This window comes from Lactuca serriola, chromosome 5, assembly GCF_051521515.1.
Source record: "Lactuca serriola cultivar US96UC23 chromosome 5, Lser_US96UC23_V15, whole genome shotgun sequence".
NCBI lineage: Eukaryota > Viridiplantae > Streptophyta > Magnoliopsida > Asterales > Asteraceae > Lactuca > Lactuca serriola.
This window is the reverse complement of record NC_136412.1, coordinates 357,085,566-357,108,031: the sequence shown is the minus strand read 5'-3', so window position 1 is coordinate 357,108,031 and position 22,466 is coordinate 357,085,566. Positions and strand designations below refer to the sequence as shown.

At 33.6% G+C, this 22,466-nt stretch overlaps 2 protein-coding genes across 9 annotated transcripts; both read left to right on the top strand.

Moving 5' to 3' along the window:
- The first annotated feature begins 4,768 nt into the window (after nt 1-4,768).
- LOC145055631 (uncharacterized) lies at nt 4,769-13,569 on the top strand. Of its 8 annotated transcripts, none has more exons than XR_013685257.1 (13): nt 4,769-4,963; nt 5,360-5,449; nt 5,549-5,587; nt 5,650-5,877; nt 5,943-6,079; nt 6,157-6,189; nt 7,101-7,172; nt 7,316-7,365; nt 8,133-8,174; nt 10,023-10,116; nt 10,674-10,751; nt 11,374-11,534; nt 13,326-13,569. XR_013685257.1 is itself a non-coding variant. In XM_079003996.1 (12 exons), the coding sequence occupies exons 9-12, from the start codon at nt 8,145-8,147 to the stop codon at nt 13,358-13,360; spliced, it is 303 nt and encodes a 100-aa protein (XP_078860122.1). In that variant the 5' UTR covers nt 4,770-4,963; nt 5,360-5,449; nt 5,549-5,587; nt 5,650-5,877; nt 5,943-6,079; nt 6,157-6,189; nt 7,101-7,172; nt 7,316-7,365; nt 8,133-8,144; the 3' UTR covers nt 13,361-13,569. The 8 variants fall into 8 exon arrangements, 5 of the variants coding, with proteins under 5 accessions (XP_078860122.1, XP_078860123.1, XP_078860121.1 ...); XR_013685256.1 differs by having other exon boundaries at nt 4,770-4,963; nt 8,133-8,369; XR_013685255.1 differs by lacking the exon at nt 10,674-10,751 and adding an exon at nt 13,096-13,248 and having other exon boundaries at nt 4,771-4,963; nt 8,133-8,369.
- An 8,371-nt stretch (nt 13,570-21,940) lies between these two features.
- Nucleotides 21,941-22,318, top strand: LOC145051148 (uncharacterized). Its single transcript, XM_078999274.1, has one exon. The coding sequence runs from the start codon at nt 21,941-21,943 to the stop codon at nt 22,316-22,318; it is 378 nt and encodes a 125-aa protein (XP_078855400.1).
- Nucleotides 22,319-22,466: the final 148 nt, after the last annotated feature.

Here is a 22,466-nt window from a genome sequence, read left to right as displayed (position 1 = left end):
TCTTATCCCAAATACAAAGAATTCAACCTGAAAGACCTTTAGAAGAGGAGTAAGCATAATCAAATTGAAGATTACCCCAACCTTACAACATCAATATATATACGCCTCATCTTAAATTCTAATAAAGTTAGAAAAGAAATTTGATGTTTACTACAAAAGGTTTTCACCCAAGCAATTTTCCCCTCCTTCCCCAATCCTTAAACATTCAGAAAGAGCAAATTCATGAGAAATCTTCAACTCCTCCATGATTATTAATAAGATCCTAAATATTTTTAGTACATCCTTCCATTGCTTAACCCATGGCTTGCCCAACATCAATTAAAGCAGTCAATTCATCAATAAGGGAAAAACATCGTCTCTTCCTCAATATTTTAATGGAATCGCCTAATGATGAGTGAGAGTCACCATAACCTTCTTTTACATCCTTAGAATTCTTATTTTCAACACCCTTTTTAACCCCCTATAACGAATGGAACTGAAGTTTTAGAATTAATCGAATTCTCACCTAAAGACCTCCGGTAAAGTTAACTTATGGAGATGAGTTTCACTGAATAAGAGCATTTATTTATTTAAGCTAAATACTAGTTTTTGATTGAATCGGACCGGAACCGAAAGAATCGAAAACTGATTAGGGAACCGAGAACCAGATCGAATACCATTAACCAGTTCTGGTTCGGTTCTACTAGGAAGTTGCTATCTAAGGTCTTCGGTACTAACCCGGACCGGAATCAAAAGAACCGAAATGATAAATTAGGGGAATCGGGAAACGAACCAAATACCACTAATAGGTTTAAACCGATTGCGGTTGCAATTCACTTTTTTGGTTAAAAAGTTCATCCCTAGTTCTTAACATCTATATAAATTAATGTAATAAGAACATCTTAATGGATAAAGAGCTTGATCAAAAAAATCACATTTATCTCTTCTTCATTTAAAGTTCATTAAAAGGAGTTTATGGGTTTGGTTTTCAATCCAAACCCATTAAATGCTTAATACTCGTGTAATTGCATGAAATATACAACACCATTAAAGATGGGAGGATACAAAGCATATATGTCAAATTGTGAATAAAATCGAGAATGGCCATACAAAAATTATAGATTATGAATTGTGTAGAATTACAAAGTTGTGGCAACTAATTAGAAAGTAACCGCAATTTCATAAGCCAAGTGTCTTGAGGTATAAAAAAATCCTATTGAAACATGACATTTTTATGCAAGTTTATATGTGAGGTTCCCTTTATAAATAAAGTTCATTTGTGCAAAGCAAGTTTGAGAAACCGGTGTTCTTTTATTTATAATAATTTACATTTTTATTTTTATAGTTACATGGGAAGAGTGTTGGATTTGAGATGCCAACAACTACCGGACCATGCACAAAACGCCTTGAATAATCCAATGACAAAAACCGATTGAGAATAGGTTTAGATGCTCTATTTTGCTTATTGACAATGAAGGCGTTACATTTGGTGACTACACGGTTAGGTTTCTTGTTATAAACCATTATTTCTACTTAAATACTTTTTGTTGAAATGTTTGATAAATTTATTTAAACTTTTTTTTCACATCTTTTATGTTTCATTTTATAGAGACTACACGACATACATATGTTTTCTTTAGTTGTATTGTTATTCGGTGTGCTAATATATAACCAAGGGTTTTATCTATCTCACTGACCTAGTTTTTTTACTTCATCTTGTATTGTTTACGTATTCTTCTATTAGATGGGAGGATGCATTGAGTATGTGGGTATTGCTAGTCTCTCTTTTGCAACCGTAATTACAAAAGATCTTTATAACTTTGGAGGGGAAACCACAGTGCCAAAGCTTGGAGAATTCTCCCAATTTCTGTGTATCTCTGGCATTTAAGGGTACAATCATGATGTTTTTTTTACTGATCCATTGGCAACTCCTCTTATGGTGTTTTAACCTTATCACCATGATTTTTATTGTGGGATTTCTATCCAGGTATATGTCACCCATATGCTCACGATTATCTTGAAAATGAACAAAAGACGTTGGATTGTGCTAAGAATTATTTAGCCAAAATGAGGTTCTTCACTTTGGCTCATTCTCAACTAACTACTACTACCAGTTGTTGGTTTTAGATTTGTATATAACGTTGTCATTCTTTTATCTACCTACCTGATAGATTCGAAAAGCTATCACCGATGTCCTTCCTAAAAGGATGTATGTCACTCTTACGCAGCGTGTTACCCACAAGAACGACCTTCGTCGGCTTCACAAAATAGGAGTAAGCAATTACTTTTATGTAAACAAAACAAAATTGTAGGTATATTTATCATTGAAGATTGTCAACTTCAAGTAACTATAAACCATGTAGATGGATAAACTAAGAGCATGTCTCAAAACGGGACGAAAGAATTTCACGAACTTTATTTTTGGGAAAAACATACCTAAGAATGTTGGAGAGACAGGTACAATCAGGCCTGTTTTGGTTGGCATCACAAAATTCTTTTTTAGATGTTTTTAATACCAGTGTAATATTTTTCGTTTTTAGTTGAACCTATGGACTGTGTTTCTATAATCTACTATCTAAACACTTGTTCACTAGTTCAAAAAAAAAAAAAAAAAAAAGATAACACACCGGTATTAAAAGCATCTAAAAGGGATTTTTGTGATGTCAACCAAAATAGGCCGTTGGAACCGTCCCTCCAACGTTCTTAGGTATGGGTTTCTCATAAATAAATGTCATGAGATTCTCGTCCCGTTCTGAAACTGACTTTAATTTATCCATCTACAATGTTTATAGTTACTTCAAGTTGAACACAATCTTCAATGATATATAATAAATATATTGACAAATTTTTTTATCATAAAAGAAATTACTAACTCCTATCGTGAAGTCGCCCTCTCAAAGGCCACATAATTGTGGCATAGGGCCTCTTAAGAAATAGATCAGTCATAACTTTTCAAATCTATCATAAATACCGGTAGATAGATAAGAACTTAGGGTTTTGGACATTAAGCACTTGATAGCCATGAAAAGTCATAAAGTTGGAAACTTTATGACTTAGGACATCATTTTGGGCTTGGATCTGACTTTTGGATGTAAGAACTTAATGGAATAAGCTCTTAATGAAGTTTTGGGACTAGGCTGAGTACGTTGGGCGTACTTGGTGGTATGTTGCACGTACGGGGTCAACCCCCCGCTATTAGTCAACATCAGAGTACATTGGGTGTACTCTCTTGGTACGCAGGGCGTACTCCATCGGGAAGAAATATTAACTTTTGGACCTTGATCGTTGACTATGATTTTGACAAGGGTTGACCAAGTTTGACCTAAGGGTATTTTAGGTTATCGGGTTAATTATTGATTAAGATTGTATTTATTGTTAGTTGGCGCGAGGTTATTTGGTTCGGCGGTTCGAGCAGTTATTTGATTATCAGCGGATTAAGATGAGTTTCCTCATTATGTTTAGCGGGTCGAAGGCACTAATGCCGACCCATTATCTGTTATCTTATAATACTCGTTGTCTGTGTGACACTTGTATGTGTATGTGCTTATATGCTTACCGGGCGGGGCCCGATGGTTATTCTGTATGTCATTACCTGTTATGTTCATATGAATTGTATGTGGGCGGGGCCCGTTATGTGAGTTAGGGCGGGGCTTGTTATACTTATTGGGCGGGGCCCGTTATGTGCTATGTATGTATGGTATGTGGTATTTTGGAGAACTCATTAAGCTTTATGCTTACGGTTTTCTGTTTATGTTTCAGGCACTTCTGGTTTCAAAGGGAATAGCCCATGATGATTGCAGAACACACACCATTCGTTCCCGTATTTTGTGATTTACTCTGATGATGATAATGTATTGATAAAATTCGATTAACTTGGTTTTGTGACAATGATATGGTTTACTGCTTTATTACTTTAAAAATGAAAATTTTTTGGTCTTATTTTTGGTACGTTTCATTTACCTTATGATTTCGAAACTTGGAGCTCTAAAATCTGATTTTCAAAAAACAAAACAAAAGATTGTTTGATTGTAAGAACTCAAAGCTATTTTTCAAAAATGTTGCTTATGATTTTTGAGAAGAAAGAATAAATAAATCAAAAGTAGAAACCTCAAACCTCTATAATTGACTAATTTTATTCAAAGATTGAGACCGTTGCTATTTAGTTTTGGAGACAATTCAGTAACTATTATTAATATCTGCATAATCGGCAAAGAAATCGAAACATTTTTTTTTCGACTTCCCCAAGTTTTAGTTGATTTTTGATTTTCCCTCTGGAGTAGCAAAGAAATCGAAACATTTTTTTAACTTCCCCAAGTTTAAGTTGATTTTCCCTTTGGAGTAATGATATGCGTGCATACTTTCCTGCATGGGTTTGTTGTGACCGGTAAAGAACAAAGAATTAATCTAACTTCATTGAGCCTAAACTCAACCTAGTCTAATATATATTTTAAAAAAAATTTGGACCATATGATTTAGTATTAGATCCTATTCATGGACACTCATTAAACTCTCTTTAGACGCCGACCTTGGTACAGTCGTACAAGACGACATCTAAATAATAACAAACTATAAGGACCAAATTTATAAATTGCTCATAAAACTATAATATAAACGATGATAAATAAGCATATTTATAAATTTAAGGTTCTTAACTTCTTATATTAAATAAATTAATATAAACTTAAATTGTTTTATAAATAGAAAAAATAAACGGTGTGTGATGTTGTTCGTATAATCAGCTGTTAATTTTGGAAAAGGTTTTAAAAACGAACCGTTGGATTTGGGAAGTCAAAAAGTTTGGGTCGGTGTATTTGGCGCTTAATATACAAACGAACCGTTCTTCATTCGTCACTCTCACTCATCCCGCTCTCCAAACACCGCCGGAGAGACTCACCGCGTTCGCTTCTCGGAGACCCAAGCACCCCCATCCTTCGCCACTCACTCACAACCATGTCTACAATCCAAATCAATTGACAAGATCGCTGTAAGCTTTCATTCTTTTCGTTTTTCTCTTATCCCTTTTATTTTAGTTCTCTAGGGTTTTTTTTTTTTTTTTTTTTTTTTTTTTTTTTTTTTTTTTGTTTCTGTAATTCAGATGGTGTAATTTCCACTTTATATATATGGATAAGAAAAAATAGAAAGAGTAGTTGTTTCTTTTTAAATCTATTTATTCTCATTGTTCTAGTAGAAACCCTGTATTCTTCTTCATCTTTTCGTTGGCGTTTTTTTTTCCTGTAAGATCTGATTTTAAAACTGCACCACTTGTATTGTAACTTTAAAAAAAAACTGCATGTTGTTTCTTCTCGTTAAAGTTGTCTGTCTTCAGAAATATGTATCACTTTTCTTATTTACTCTTTTTAATCAGAGTTTCTTTCACCAGGTTTGGATTGTTGTTTTCGCCCTTTCAGCAAGTACTACAAAAGGGCCTCTTTTAGCCTACAATGTTATCGATCTCCATTCACACTGAGAGGTTAATTATTATCGTTGAATCATTTATTATTTTGTCAAAGCAAAAAATTTGAGAAACTCATGTTTGATTTCATGTGTCAATACCAAGGGGTCACTACAGATATTATTTTTCAAGATTTGAAGTGCAGTTTATCACCAGGTATCTACACTGATGCACTTAATTTCCAAATATTTTGAATTAATGGTTCATTAATAATGCAGATAGATGCTCAAAGATCACCATTGGCTGCACTCCTAACAGGGATTTTCATTCTGTTTCACTTGCTACTAAGGCGAAAAACAAAATACACACAAATTTATGTTTTTTGGATCTTTAAGTGTATTTCATTCTTTTTTTTTTTAATACTAATTTCAAACTTATTAAGCCTCTTATCATGCTTTCGTTCTTGGAATAGGGGATGATGGTTGATGTAGTGGTCAACAATGCAGGTTACATAATTCTTTCTTCCCTCGCTTCTTAAACTCTAAACCTGAATCACATGTTTGTCTTTTAGTTTGATCTCAACCAATGATACAAGGATTATATTATAAAGGATGGTTTGCTGATGAGGATAAAGAAGACATCTCAATGGCAGGAAGTTGTTGATTTTGATTCTCACTGGTGTATTCCTATCTACACAATGATACATAGGTATGATTCTTGATTATTCTCAAATATTTGTTAAGTATTGTTGTGTTTTTACTAAATCTTTATATATTTGTTTTCAGGTTGCTGCCAAAATTATGATGAAAAAGAAAAAGGTAGTTTCACTCCTATCAAGTGTATTTTAGTATTTTATTAGTATATGAGTTTTACAAAACTGGTGTATTCCTAAACTCCAACAGGGGCATAAACGTCAGTTTCTGGATGTTTTACCACTTGTACAATATGTTATACAAGTGGTTTCTATTTCTTATTTACTTGTGCTTTTTTCTTTCTTTTCAAGTCTATCAAAGTTGAATCTTTGCTTACCATAAGTGGAACTTATTCCTTTTCCTACATGGTGATAAGGTTGGGGAAACCTGATTGCAAATGTTACTGATGGAAATCTTGAAATTAAGTTGTATCCATCAGATAATGCCATTTGTTTCATCATATATTATTTTGCTCTAATATTGCCCAATCCATGCTTATTTCAGTTTTATATATATATATATATATATATATATATATATATATATATATATCTTATGTGTTCCTTAGGTACATATATAACCAGATCATATTGGTGTGCTATAGTGGCTCAGTTGAATTTTATCATGGAGTAAGAAATTCAAGGTTATGTGGGACAAATTAGTATTTGACAAAATGAAAGGACAAACAGGGCCATCACCCTTGTCTCCTGATGTCATGGATTTTCTTGAAGTGTAAAGTTATTTTTAGGATTAACTGAAACCAATAACAACTTACTTTTGTTCATGGCATCCTAGTTTCATTTCTTTCTATTGCAGTATTCTACTTTCAAATGTTTTGCTTCTTAGGACATTATACTCTAAATTTTTTACCTAATTAAGCAGTGAAGTCACTTTGTATTTGTAATGCATTTGCTAAAACCAGGTAGATTTCTGAAAGTAGAATGTTGTTCAGGATTATAAACCTATTAAAAAAAATTCTTTTATTTTTTCGTACATGTTTGATTCTGAATACCGCTTGTCAATGAGGTGTTCTTCAGGATTATTCACAACACCCGATTATAGAATTTTATGAAGGCATACAATGATAAAAGGAGCAAACTCCTGATGAGGTAAAAAGAATTTAGCAATGTGTAAGTACTCTTTTTTCATTGTTTAATTATCTCTTTTAAAAATAAAAAAAGCTTATGGTAAAATGTACAGACTTTTGTAATTATATCTCCTTCATAAGATGTGTATTTTTTTGTGTATGCAGCTTAAGATGGAGCAAGGTGATGAAACTGATTTAATGCTGATAATGCACAGGTACTAAATACTAGTTTATAGTGTCTTTTTGATGTGAAGTTGCAACATTTGCTTACAAGTTGAAGAGTTTACTTGTTATTATATACACAACAACCCGGATTTTTGGAGAAAATATATAACCTGGAACCAATATATGCAACATTTTAGGATTATAACATTGTCATCATAAAAAAGAAAGTATAAACTTATAGGGATTTGATGGTCTATGAAGGCTTTGCTGTTTTAACAACTTATAGCACTCTTAAGTCAATGTTCTTTCTTATAAAGATTGTTATCATGAAAGCTGAATTTACCACTTAATGCTTTTAAAATGTGTCTGAACAGTTTAGAGATAAAGATATGGTGTGAAAATCAACCAAAACTTACAATGAAGAATCCGACAAGGAAAGCCAAATGACCAATCTTGAATGATTCTTGTTTGTGTATTTCCTTAAATACCCCTCTGGTTTTAAAACTTGTGCTTATTTATTATCTTCAGGAAATGATTTGCTTATTTTTATAAAAAGATGCTAAATACTGCATGGAAAACACCTTGGGCACTTATTTAGTATGCTTGATAGTTCTTCATTCGGCTGTGATGCTTGAACATGCATCTTATTGTTACCTTTTATTTTAGCCAAACCAATTATGTTAAGAAAGTATGGATTTCACCTGAAGGGCAGCCTGCATTTCTTTCTGGTGATATGTACAAGAAATGCAATTATTGTAATTAATGTTTTTTTTTAATCTTCAATGCATATACTGAGGGTATTTTGGTCTTTTAACAGGTGTGGAGCTTTATGTTGCAGCAAGGTAACAGTGAGTCTTAGGTATGCAGGTCTGTTGCCTACATTTCCAACTGGTATTCAGTGTGGTGGCATGGACCATGAACCAATCAAAGAAGTCCCCAACCGGGGGCAAAAAGGGAAATGTGCTTCATGGAAGCAACAAGAGTCCAATTCGATTATCCTATGCAGAAGATGCACTTTGCACTCTTAGGGGGTGTTTGGATAGGAAAAAAAGAGGTCCTTATTGCTTATTCCCACAATAAGCTAATTTGAGTGTTTGGATAAAATTCAGCTTATTAAGCTAAATAAGCTAATTTTAATAAGCATTTATTCCCATGCTTATTGTTTATTGCTTATACCCACCACAAATAAGCTATAAGCAATAAGCTAAAAAGCTAATACAAACACCCCCTTAGTTAACCAATGTTTTAAGTAAGTTACAAAAATGGTCCCTCTGCTCTCTGATTTTTACCATCTGTCCAAAATTGAAACCTTTCCTTATTTCAAGGTTTCGTATTGATTTTGGTCTCTAAAACATTTATATAAAAGCCAAAAATTAATATGAAAATTTAAAATAAGGACCAAAATCGATACGAGACCTTGTTATAAACATCATTTAGAGGTCTTAAATTGACAAAAAAAAGTTTAGTGGCGAGTTAGCATGTTTTTTTTTGTTTAAATTTAAAATTGACTAGTTTACCCTCATACTACTCTCATTGTTATGACAAAAATAGCTTATTACTTTCATTTTTATGACAAACTAAGCATGTTACTTTCATTTTCTTTAGCACTTTTAGTTTTCCTTACTTTAAAAAATATAATATGTCTGATATAATATCTTACAGGCAAGAACGCATATACTTTGACCTTATACATTTAAATGTCTACCCAATTATAGCATTGTACTTTTGTCTTTTCTTATAAGGGCTTTATGCTTAGAAAATTCTACCCATTTATAGCATTGTACTTCCATTTTTTTTTATCTTATTGTGACATTAATTATACTTTAAATAATATACCGATTTATACTCTAAAAAATTCACCTAATTAAGCAGTGAAATCACTTTGTATTTGTATGTTATTGCTAAAACTGGGTGGATTTTCTGTTGTAGAATGCTTTAATAAGATGAAAGGAAAGTAGGATGTTGTATTTGATTACTATTTAGATGCTAAGGTATAAAACCAGTTATTAAAACATTATACTTTCATAATCAAAATCTAACCAGTTGATTATACTCCAAACTGTAACATTATATTTTCAAAATCTAACCCAAGACATTGTAGTTTTAATGCGTTCTACTTTTAAAATCCAAACCCGTTTAACGATCGTTGCCATATATAACATTATATTTTCAATTTTTTTCCCTAATAAGACATTATATTTTGAAAACGCAATCATTTATCATATTATTCTTTAAATGACATTGTTATAGTTTCACCTATAAAGATATTATTGTTTTAACTTTTTCCTTTAAAAAATGTTAATTCTTTTATTGTAAAAATTGTGTATAAGGAATTAGTTAATTACACTTGGAAAAGTTAACATAATTGGACATTATACTTTGAAAATCTAAACAGTTATAGCATGGTACTTTATAAATGTAACCTACTAATATATTTTCTCTTAGTTTTCCTACATGTTTGTTTAAAGGGTTTTTTACTCTCTATTCTGAAAATGATTATTGCATAAAAAGATCTGGATCCTTTGTTCCATCGTGTTCTTGATGCAATAAATCTAAATTTATGTTCTCATAATTGATGAAACCATGAATTAATAAAGATCATGTGTACCCTAATAGTTTGATTGCAGATGGTTGTTATTTTTGGTGTTATTTACTGATATTAGTCCCATTTCTAATATGCATCATGTTTTTTGTACAAATTATGTAGATGTCAATGAGGTGTTCTTCAGGATTATGCATAACACCCAGCTGAAGAAGTTTATGAATGCATATAGTGATAAAAGGAGCAAACTCCTGATGAGGTAACTTTTCATAACAATGTGTAAGTAATTAATACACAGGTAGTCTAACTACTAAATTTATAGTGTACTTTTGATGTGAAGTTGCAAGATTTAAATACAAGTTGAAGAGTTTAATAGTTATTATATACGCAACAAACTGGAATTTTTGTAGAATATATGCAACATTTTATGATTATAACATTGTCGTCTTAAAATGTGAAACATTGTTAAAATTCTGAAAACTGGTCCAAATGTTGACTTTGATTTTTGTTGGCATCTATTACAAGCAACATATAAATTTATAAGGATTTGATGGTCTATGAAGGTTTTTGCTGTTTTAAGTTTTAACAACTTATAGCACTCTTAAGTCAATGTTATTTTATTTCTCATAAAGATTGTTATTAGAAAAGCTGAATTTTACCTCTTAATGCTTTTAAGTGTGTCTGAACAGGTTAGAGATAAAGATATGGTGTGAAAATCAACCAAAACTTACAATGAGCAATCTTGAATCATTCATGTTTGTGTATTTCCATAAATACCCCTCTGTTTTAGAACTTGTGCTTATTTATTTTCTTCAGGTAATGATGTGAATTTTTTTAACGATGCTGAATACTGCATGGAAACTGCCTTGAGCACTTATTTAGTATGCCTACATGGTAATTCTTTACAAAAGATATTTGTTATTTAGTCGATTTTTTTATTTATTTATTAAAAAAGTCTACTTTTTATTTAACGAATTGGGACATCAGGGAAAGGAAATGCCACATGATGTGGTCTTTTCGTGGGTTGAATTGTTATAACTTAAAAACAAGTGGTCAATATAAAGAGGTAATAAAGTCTGGGGCTTATCATTTTGCTATTATTAGTACTTATATCAAATATCAATGATTCTAACATTGGTAATTTTGTGTCTACATGCCTAAGTTTACTGTATTATACTCTCTCAACTCACTGAAATTGTTGTATATATTATGCAAAATACTGAAAAAATAACATCAACAATTTGCTTCCACTATATGTATGCATCTGAAACCTTCTGAGATTACAAGTATTTGATGGAGCTATTGGAGAGTATGTTAAGTAGTTTATTGTTATTTTTTAAGGCGGATTGGGATTGGCTGCAATTACTTTATTTAATTTATCTGCAATTTTAATTTATGAAAATGATCATTTTGGCAATGTCTTCATATCCAACAAAGTTCATCTTGCGTCTGATATCTGATATATGTTTTAAAAATTATTGTTGCGTATAATAAGTTGTTTTTTTTTTTGTTTCAGATTGGCAGAAGACGTGAACATATTATTTGTGAAAATATTTGCCCAGGAGACGACTTCCCAACTTTTCAGTGACAGCCTTGTTGATGGTCATGGTCAAAGTCAGAATCATGGTCAAAATGATAGCGCCCAAAAAAGTACCTTTACCCACCAACCTTCTCCAGGTAATTCATATAAAAAAAATAAATTAAGAAAAGCTGCTTTTGTACCAAAATAATTTGGCTTTGCTCTCATATGTTTTTTATTTTCTATAGGATAATTTTCAGGAAATAGCAATGTGTAACCTATAATTGCAGCATACTTGCATTTATTTATAGATAAAAGCATCAATCATACTTATGATTCCTTAGGCGCTGTTTGTTTTTTCTAAAAAACCACTTTTGACCACTTATTGTTGTGCCGTGCAGCACATGCGTAGTTGTGTTGAGGCCACAGACTTCAATCATTTTCGCTTCGAAAAAACAAACAACACCTTACTCAGTATGGCAAAATACTTAGATCTCTTTAGTCTTTACCAATAATAGCAATATGCCAATATTTTACAAATAAACTTTTGACCATATTAGTAGGGAAGTGAAAATATGTTGCTACTACAGGCAAAAGTATAAGTTTGTTGCTATTATGGATGGATAAAGAACAAAGTACATTGCTTCTAGTTGTAAAAACATGTAAGTATGTTGCTATTATGGGTAGAAATATAAGTGCAATGTTATTATAGGTATAAAATATAAGTACATCACTATTATGGATAGAAAAGTATAAGTATGCTACTATTATGGATAAAGAATAAAACGCAATATTTTGTTTAAGTATTTTATTTTTGTTTCTAAAGTAAGGAGTGTGATACAAGTTTGATAGAAAATCAAGAAATATAGAATGAAAGCAGGATATGAATTGAATGCATTCCTATATTTGAGAGATGTGTCTTTCCAAAAGTAGACTAAAACTGATTAACATGTAAAGATAATCTCTACTACTCTCATGCAACTAACTTTTCCACCTAAACTACAAGTATAATGACTGAACTACCCTAAAGGCCCTAAACCTTGCATTGACCACTTGCCTTTTTGCATGATATATTGTTGACTTAGTCGTTCTACAACTTTGATCTTGGTTATTGCCAAGTAACATGCCACTATTATTTGCAGAGTAATTTACAATTTTATCCTTGTGATATTTCAAAAGTTATGGTTTTCATCTAGATATTTCATTTGTTGTACAAGCGGTCGATAAAGTATAGTTTGATTGCAAGGTTTGTCTAAATATTGACGGTGTTACAAATGTCTGTGAAATGACTGTTTTGCCCTCAACTTTTTCTCTTTCATCCTGTAACCCTAAATTTTCTCAAACCATCTCAAACTATAATCAAAACCAAAACCCAAAAATTGAACTACAACTAAAACAAAATTAAGATCCTGGGTAACAAATTGGAAAAAATAATCATGAACATCAAACTAAAAAGATTATTAGATTAGATTTTTTTATTTTTAAGGATTTTGTGACTTAAGATGAAGGACAACAAAGCTAAATCTGATTGTTAAGTTACTAAATCTGATTGTTAAGTTATTTGTAATCAACAAAAAAAATTCTCACATGAAACCGAATTCCTTCCACCATCAATGTTAGCCCATTAAGGTGTGTTATACACACATATGTTAGTTTGGTAGATCGATATGTTTACATGTATTTGGTAATTATTGTTATGTGTTGCATGTCAATGGTTAGGTTGAGGTGGGCGGCCAACAAACCCTGGATGGTTGGTTGAGGTGGTATTGCTTCATGTGATAGACCAACAAATCCGGGATGGTTGGGTTGAGACATGTCAACACACCCTGGGTAGTTGTGTTGAGGCCACAAACCAACAAACCCTATATGCATGTAATGTAATTGCATGTCAATGTTGTTGTGTGGAATCATTAAGTTTTTGCTGATAGTTGTGAATTTCCATGTTTCAGATACTTTGGATGATTGGGGGAAGGTAAAGGCTTGATCGTACACATCATCCTTTGGATTTTTATGATTTGAGAGATGTTTGCTACTCTGATTCCGTGATTATATTTTGGAACAATGTTTTGCTATGCTGATTCAGTGATTCCGTGATGATTCCGTGATTATATTTGAGGGATGATACTCCGATTGTCTTTTGAATAAATCTTTAAATGGTTTTGGTTATTGAAAAATAAAACTTTTTTCTTGATATTTTTGGGACGTTACATCCGCTAACCTAGTGCTAGGGATATCAGCCAAAGCCTTTTTGCTCAACGCTTCATTCGGAAATGTTGTCGAAAAAACAAGGCACTCTTTATTCTTAGAAAAGCACATTACAATTAATTAAACACCCGGTCGAGTTTCTTCCTCTATCCACGCAACAACGAAGTAAACAACCGATGCTCAAACAACAATGGCAGATATGATGAAAATTGAGCTTGAACTTTGAAAAGTTAGGGCTTATCTTGAACATGGTGGGGCTCATGTTTGACATCCACAAAAACCAAATTAGAGGATGGATTTGGTGTTAAGTAAGATTAAAAAAAGGATTAGGAACAAAAAAGAGTATGGTGTCGCGGTACAAGTGGTGGTGCTAGCAGTGGGTAATCGAAGAAGACGACTAGACTTTCGCAACACCGTCTCTCTATCTCTCTCCCATTTCACTTTAGCAGCCTTTGTGTGTTTGAGTTGTGAAATCATGGTGGTTGCAGAGGATATTTGGAACTATTTCTGGCGGAGATGAAAGTGGCAGAATAGATATGGGCGAAGATGGAGGTGTATGCTCCTACATATGGGTGTATATTCTTGAGAGTGTGTGTTTGTGTATGTTTTGAAGAGAGAGAGAGAGAGAGAGAGAGAGAGAGAGAGAGAGAGGTGAGTCCCCTTCTTTATTTGATTTAACAAATTAAAAGGGTGTATTAGTCTTTTTCAAGTTTAACAGAGACCAATTCAACAATGAAACTAGCTGAAAATGACTACCAATCCAAAAAATTTGTAGTTTGGACCAAAACTCGGAAAAAATGCATACCACATGGACCATTTTGTAGTATGTCTTCTATTTATATAAAAGAAACTTAAATTTATGATTATGCATCCTTTATATTAAAGTTTTATGAGACAACGAAGTAGAATTTCAAAGACTGGGGAATGTACTTTGAGATCAAATACAAAAAAAAAATCACATAAAAACAAACTCGTGTTTTTTACCCAAACTGTGTTTCTTCAAAAATTGTCATATTTGGCCCATCCTACTTTGAATCGATGTTGATATCGTGAGAACTTAGAAAACATGATTGTGTTTATTTACACAAACCATGTCCCCCTCCCCCAACAAATTATTTTGGCAAACTTTTTTTATTTTTGTAAAAAGGGGAAATTGGATTCATTCAAGGAGAATTTGTTCCACATACAGAAAAATGTGATTTTGAAGGTTTAAAATGCTTGATTTTTTTTGGAATGATTGTTTTGTAGTTTGTTAAACACTTCGATTTCCATTATTTTGTTTGAATTGTTCCTTGCCATGTGTAGCTAAAAACTTTAGATTTCAATACTTGGTTAAGGTATGTCGGTTTTTTTGGTTGAGACCTATGTATTGATGTTGGATTGTATTTCTATCTTAGTAATCTTGTTTTTGTTTGAACTGACCTCTTGAATTTGGTTTGTTTCTTTTATACCACTTGAATTTATTGATTTTTTGCACAATTATATGTAAGACACCTACTCGTTTTATCGGATTTGTTTTAAGTACACCGTGTTAAACACAAGCCTCAATAATTTATAATGATTTGTTTGTTTTCGTACATCATCATAATCGATTTTTTGATTTTCCAAAAATAACTTATTAATTTTTTGCACAATTTATTGATTGAAATGAGCCCTTATTAGTTCGTTTTATCGGATTTCATTTTGGCAATAGTTAGGTTGAGTCATGGCTTCCTCTAAAAGAATTACTCTCCGTCTTGCCATGATTGTTTATTGTGTTTATTTCTTCTCCCCTCCTTCGAACTAATTGTTTTGTTGGTTTTCTGAATTGGGGGAACTTGATTTCTGTCCCATAGTAATCGATCGAAGAAAAAGGTTAGTTTCGTTTGTATTGTTATTACCCATCTCACTAATCCCTACCTTTGTTGAAAATAGCATGTGCTCTTCAGATTTCTGGCAATGAGTTTTTTTTTAACCTTATGGCATCTCGATCTTTAATTAGGAATAGCATTTCACAGAATTTTGTTAGTTTAATCAGGCAGGTATATATTGTCTTTCTATTGTTTTTAGGTTTCAGTTAAGTTCTGATCTAAGCTTTTTTTTATCAGTATGGTTGTAGGGGTGTTGAGTTGAGGTGGGAGTTGTATTAATTAATATTTAAAATTATGGAAAGTATGGTTGTAGGGGTATTGAATTGAGGTGGGAGTTGTATTAATTAATATTTAAAATTATGGAAACTTGAGGGTAGAAAGTGGTGTCACTGACAGTATTTAGGAGAATGGATTAGGTATTGGAGATATGTGTTTGTCATTTCTCTTTCTTTGCAATTTAATATAGTTATTGAATTAAAAGAACAATGAGATCATTTGTTTCAAGTTTATTGGGGTTTTTAATTTCAGGTCCTCCATTGGTAAAATAGCCAATGTATGTCCCTTCAAGTATGCATTGGTTTGTTTTCCCATCCCCTAGAATTTCTTCATTTAGCATGGTTTCTTAATCTTTACGTCTTTTTTAATAGAAAATATTCATCTTTTTGGGCACAAGTTTCATGCTAAAGTACGTTGCTATTCTCTTTAGTTTGTCCATCAGTAAAATACTAACCAGCTTCACTTTCAATCCAATTAGTTCCACTGTGTTTTTCTAGTTTAACAAGTAGCTTTAAAAAGCTCTTGAATAAACATGAGAAAATAAGAACTATTCCATTATACATAAAATATAAATTAATATATTTGTATAACCCTTCACGCATGACTCAAGTCACCTTGTGGTCTATTACTGCCGATGGCAACAACAAACAAGCAGTCAATGCATGATTTTGTGAATGTAAACCGGAAACACTAAAAGGATTAAGTAAAATTACAAAGTGAGAAGCACTAAATAGATTTTAAGAAAAGCAAAAGCCTGTTATAAATAATTTTGAGGGTTTATGGGTATTTTTTTTCTTTCTATTTTCTCAGGTATTATTAGCAATTCATTTATCCTGACAAAACTTTATCTGGTCCGCTTTAAATGAGAAAGAAAAACAAGTCTCATTGGCAATTGAAAATCATTCTTTATACAATAGAAATGATGACTTCTTTGTAATTCCTCACACTGCAAGTAATAGATTGACGCTTTTCTAATAAACGTTTAAATATTGTCCTATTTATAAGACAAAAATAATAAATAAAAATAAAAATAAATAACTAGACTAAGATTACTAAATAATTAGGAAAGTATTAAATAAATAAGAGAAATGAAAATTTTAAATGATTGATAATGAGGTATGCTTTTTCCGACCAATAGGAGCAGTGAAATGCATCGCTAGAAGACAAAGTGATGGGAATTTATATCATTGTAATACAAACTATGTTGGTGCATGGTCTAATGACGTTTCCTGATACTCTATAATTCCAAATTAGTTAATGAAAATATATAAACTCTACTAACTGGATACTGGTTTAGGAGTTAAAACTGGTGCAAGGGTTTGACCTTTGGGTGGTACACTATTTGAGGTTATTGATGCTGGTGGTGCGGGGAAAACACTTGCTTATGGAACAAAAAAGAAGGGTGCACAAATTGTGATAGACAATCAGACTTAAGGTTGGATTCTATCAACTTTGGTATTACTAATAGTAGGTGTTTTGGTAATGATGGAATCGGGGAAGGAATGGAATAGCCTATTCCACTGAATTGAAAAAAAAAATTTGATTGTGTTATCTAATGGAATGGAATGGACAGTTCTTGAAAGAATGTAATTCGATCAGTTTTTTTTTCATTGCTTAGTTTGAGGGTTGTTTGTTTTCATTCCTTAATGAAAAATGAAATAGTAAATTGCAATATTATCCGTTATCTTAACAAATGATGCTCAAGATATAGCTTATATCCATCATGTGACATTTTACCTTATTTTGGAAAAAAAAAAACACTAATTGCCCTTCATTGGTCGTATTTGGTACATGCCTTAGAGCTCATATCTGGTATTTAGATTGGGATTCTTTTTTTGAACCAAACATAATGAAATATTATTAAGTGAGCTGAGAATCATTTCAACTTTAATAAGTAACTAAGGTTGCATTTAGTTACGCAAAAACAATTTTCATTTTCCGTTTTTCGTTTTTAGTTTTCATTGGAAAATTTAGAAAACGGATTTAGTTAAAACTTATTCATTCTCAGTTTTAGAAAATTAGGAAACGCATTTAGATGTGTATATTTCTATCGATTTTCATTTTTAGAAAACGGTAGCGGTGGTAGGGTGGGGGTGGTGTCGATGACGGCGACGATGGTGGTGGTGGCGGTGGTGGTGCTGATTGCGGTGGCAGTGGTGATGGGGTAGTGGTGGTGGTAATGGTAGGTCGTTGATTTTGGTAGTGATGTTGGGTGTGTGTGTTTGTTTGTTTGTGTGTGTGTTGGAGGATATGAGTGTGTGTGGGGGTGGGTGCCTGTTTATGTGTGTGTGTGTGTGCGCTTGTGGGGCAGGGGTGGGTGTGTATGTTTGTGGTTATGTGGTGGGGGTGGGTTGGGGTTGGGGTTGGGGTAGGTGTGTATTTGTGGGGGTGGGTGGGTGGGTGTGTATGTGTATGTAGGGGTGGGCGTGGGAGTGGGTGGGTGTGGGTAGGTAAGGGTGTGGTGGGTTGGGGGTGTTAAGATGGAGGTAGGTAGAGGTGGGAGTAAATGTGTGTTTATATTTAAAAAAACTAAATTTTTTTTAGAAAAATACGCAAGTCGTAATCCCATATTACATATTTAAATGTCATAATGATAATATAACAAAAATGTAAATATCATCTGCATTCACGTTGGTTCTTACAACTATCTATCCCGAAGACTTATGAAAAAGATCAATAAACAATGTGTAAGCATAAAGTTTAGTGAGCATACATACAAGAGTGGATCTTGTATAAGGCCAGGAGGGGCTATGCTGACAAGAAAAGAAAATCGGTAACATTCGAAGTTGCAGATTCGGTTTTTTACTTAAAGTCTCGTCGTGGAAGGGACTTATAAGATTTGGTAAAAGGGGAAAGTTGAGTCCAAGGTTTATTGAATCATTTAAAGTTCTTCAAAAGATTGAGAACCAAGCTTACAAGCTAGAACTACCAGAAGAACTGGATGGTATTCATAACACTTTCCACGTGTGTTATTTGAGGAAGTTCATGGGAGAAGTTCCCGATATAATTTTAATTTCTGAATTAAAGTTTGATGAAAGCAAGAGGTTAATTGAATAACCATAGACAATCGTTGACCGTAATACTAAGAAGTTGAGACACAAGATGATCGATTTAGTGTTTGTGCGATGGAAACATACGAATGGGCCAAATCTCACCTGGGAAAACAGAGAGTGACATGATGAGTTGATATCCGCATTTGTTTGCTAATGTATGATTCCGGGGACAAAATCATCCTAAGGGGGAGAGAATTGTAACGCCCGTGTTTCTAGGCTAGGCATTAATGATGATGTAATAGTCTAGGTCAACCTTTGTAACTTATTTTGAAATAATAAAGATGTATTATTTGAGTATTATGTGTTTATACTTAATTATTATGATTTAATAAATTAAAGATAAAAATAAGCGTCGAAAATAAGTATTAGATAAACCCGATCTTTATGAATGAAGTTGTAGTGGTTGAAACAAGGATTCCGGAGATATAAAGAATACCGAAATCCGAGTTATAACGAAGAAGTTATGACCTGTCGAAGTTTCGCGACAGACCCGACACGACGTTGTGTGACTTAAAAAGTGAATTTACGATAAAGTGTCATTTCGCCTTAGCGATCTAAATGAAAGTCGTAGTATACATTAAACTGAGAGCATGCATAAAAAGAATGTCCAAATCTGACTTCGTATGAGGAAGTTGTGAATTTTCTAAGATTTGGCGTACGAGATATTTACGCCCAACGTACTTTTGTTCACAGTCCATAATTGGCCACGTAGCCTACTCCATTGCATGGTGGAAACGTATTCATAGCCTTGACGCGTCCGAGATAATCCTTTAGTACGCCCTGCGTACCATGATGTACGCCCAGCGTACTAGTTGAAGAAGCAGTACACCCCGCGTACCATAAAGTTACGCTCAGCGTAACACGAGTGTTCAACCACTATAAATAGAATGCAATGCCATCTGATTTTAGGTTACAACTTTCATCCTCTCACCCCTATACATTCTTTTAAGTTACAATAAATACCCCTAACCCTAAAATACTATCCTAGCATCATAAGAAAGCCTCGAAGAACCCGAAGATCCCGAGAAAAAGACTTTGCGAGTCGAAACTCTGCCCACGTGAAGCCCGGTTTTTGAGAAAACATCCCGATTTTATCATAAACGATTGTTTTAAGAGACAAAATGCTGCCCAATTACCGTCTTATCAAGTGAGTGCATAGTTACTTTCATTTTACACATAGATATGAAGTATTTTATATAATTTACGTGCTATGTGTGTGCATACTATCCATTTACGTGAGATCTATATTGGATGAAAGATTTAAACTTTGTTTTCCAGATCTGAATTGTATATGTATTTTATATCTACAAATATGTTGGGTAGATGAAATAGCTAATGTGTGAAGAAAGATGAGTTGGATGGTGAGATGAAAAGTGATATAGAATATGAGATGAGGGTGAGAGGTGAAAAATAAGAGAAGCTCTTACCCAAACGTTGGCCCTGTCATCTAGCAAAGTATGGATGACAACCATGGACTATTCTAGACGGTCCGTGGAACACTAGCAGGCTCGCAACTTGTAGGTGTGCGAACAATATGTTCATCAGATGTACTCTAAAAACCAATTGACATGTATTGAGAGTGGACTCTCGAAAATAATATTGTTAATAAATGATAACTATGGACATAGCACATGTTGTATAAACCCTGACAGATATGGACGTAGTGCCTGTATAAACCCTGGCGACGATGAGACTTCGTGCCTATTCCTTAGGAGGAATCCCTAGGAATGAGTGATAGATGATTCTTAATAAATAAGAGCTATGGACTTAACACATGTTGTTAAACTCTGGCAGCTATGGACTTAGTGTCTATTGTATAAACCCTGGCGACGATGAGACTTCGTGCCTATTCCTTAGGATGAATCCTTAGGAATGAGTGATAGATGATTCTTAGGGTAAATCCTTTAGAAATAAAGAAGATACTAGGGATGAGTAATTATGTTAATTGTTTGATGATAAAATATAATATCTTTATTATTGTGGGTTGAAAACCCTATGTACTCATCAGGTTTCCCAACCTGACCCACTCAGTTTATTTGTATCATGGGTGTCGATACAAAGCCACACCACACCAAGAGATTTAAAGAGATGTAGATCCATAATATAAATGAATATAAGTTTTGTTTATGCTTATGTTTTTGTATTGACGATGACATCCCAAAGTTTAAATATGAACAAAATACATTTCTTCGGAAATGCTTTGATAATAAATTTATCATGTTTTTCTAGGGACAAATTTCGCAATATATTTCTTTAAATATATACTATGATTTTCAAATAAAGCATAAACAAATCAGTCTTTTCTGGACGTGAAAATGGGGATGTCACATGTGGGATGCCATTGAACCACCAACCGGAGTGGTTGTGGATGAGAAGAAGAGCAAGTAGGCTCGAGCTTTCATTTTCCAATCTATCCCAGAAGAGATACTTGCACGGGCTGCCAAGAAGAAAACAACCAAGGAGGTTTGGGACTCTCTAAAGTCACAGTATGTGGGTGCAGAACGAGTCCAAAAGGCAAGGTTGCGGGTACTGGAAAGTGAGTTTGAAGCACTCTAAATAAAGGAAATAGAAACCATATATGATTATGCAGGGAAAATATCAGCCATGATCTCAAAGTTTGGAAGTGCAGTTGCAATATTGGAAGATGAAGAATTGGTAAGGAAGTTGTTTGATACATTCCTAGAAAGGTTTATAAACCTGGTGACATCGATTGATCAAAGCTATGACATGGAATCAATGGCATTTGAAGAGGCAATTAGGCATTTAAATGCATATGAAGACCGACTTCAGCTTCTAAAGGCAAGCACACAGGCAGATAATGCCTTGCTACTTGCCAAGGTAGAAAGCTCATCAACCCACTAGAGTCCAAGCAAACCAAACTCAACCGGTGGCCGAGGAAGGGGCAGAAACAACAACTGAGGTAGAAGAGGCAGCTCACGAGGGCATGGGTCGTCTCGTGGCAGAAGTGGGCGTTGGGGCGGTGACTCACGACAGGAAGCAAGCAATGTCAACAAAAAGCCCCGAGACAAGAGTAACATAAGATGCTTTGAGTGCCAAGAGTTTGGCCACTTTGCATCTGAATGCAAGGCAAAGAAGCAGCAGGACTAGGAGGCGAACTTGGATGTAGATGAAGATGGTCTTGCCCTCCTACTAACTGTATGTGGGGAAGAGATATCAAGCATGGTCCTCCTAAATGAAGAAAAGGTGTACCCAAGCCAGTTAAAAGAAATTGAAGATGAGAACATGTGGTATCTAGACAATGGGGCTAGTAATCACATGACTGGCTCCAAAGCTTTATTTGCAGAACTCAATGAGAACGTAATGGGACAAGTACGATTTGGGGATGGTTCCAAGGTCCCAATCAAAGGAAAGGGCACATTGTTGTTTGACTGCAAAAATGGTGATCAATTCATCATCCCGGACATTTATTACATTCCAGCCCTTCACAATAACATAATAAGCTTGGGTCAGATGACAGAGGAAGGTTATGACATAGGTATGAAAAGAGAATTCTTACGGATGTATGATGAAGAAGGTTGCTTGATTATGAAAGTATAGAGGTCGAAAAACAGGCTTTATAAGATAAAGCTCACACCTGGAAGACTCGTATGCTTGAACATGAGCATAGATGATGACTCATGGTGGTGGCATGCACGTATGGGTCACACTAACTTTAGAACACTTGAAGAGATGGCACGTAAGGAAA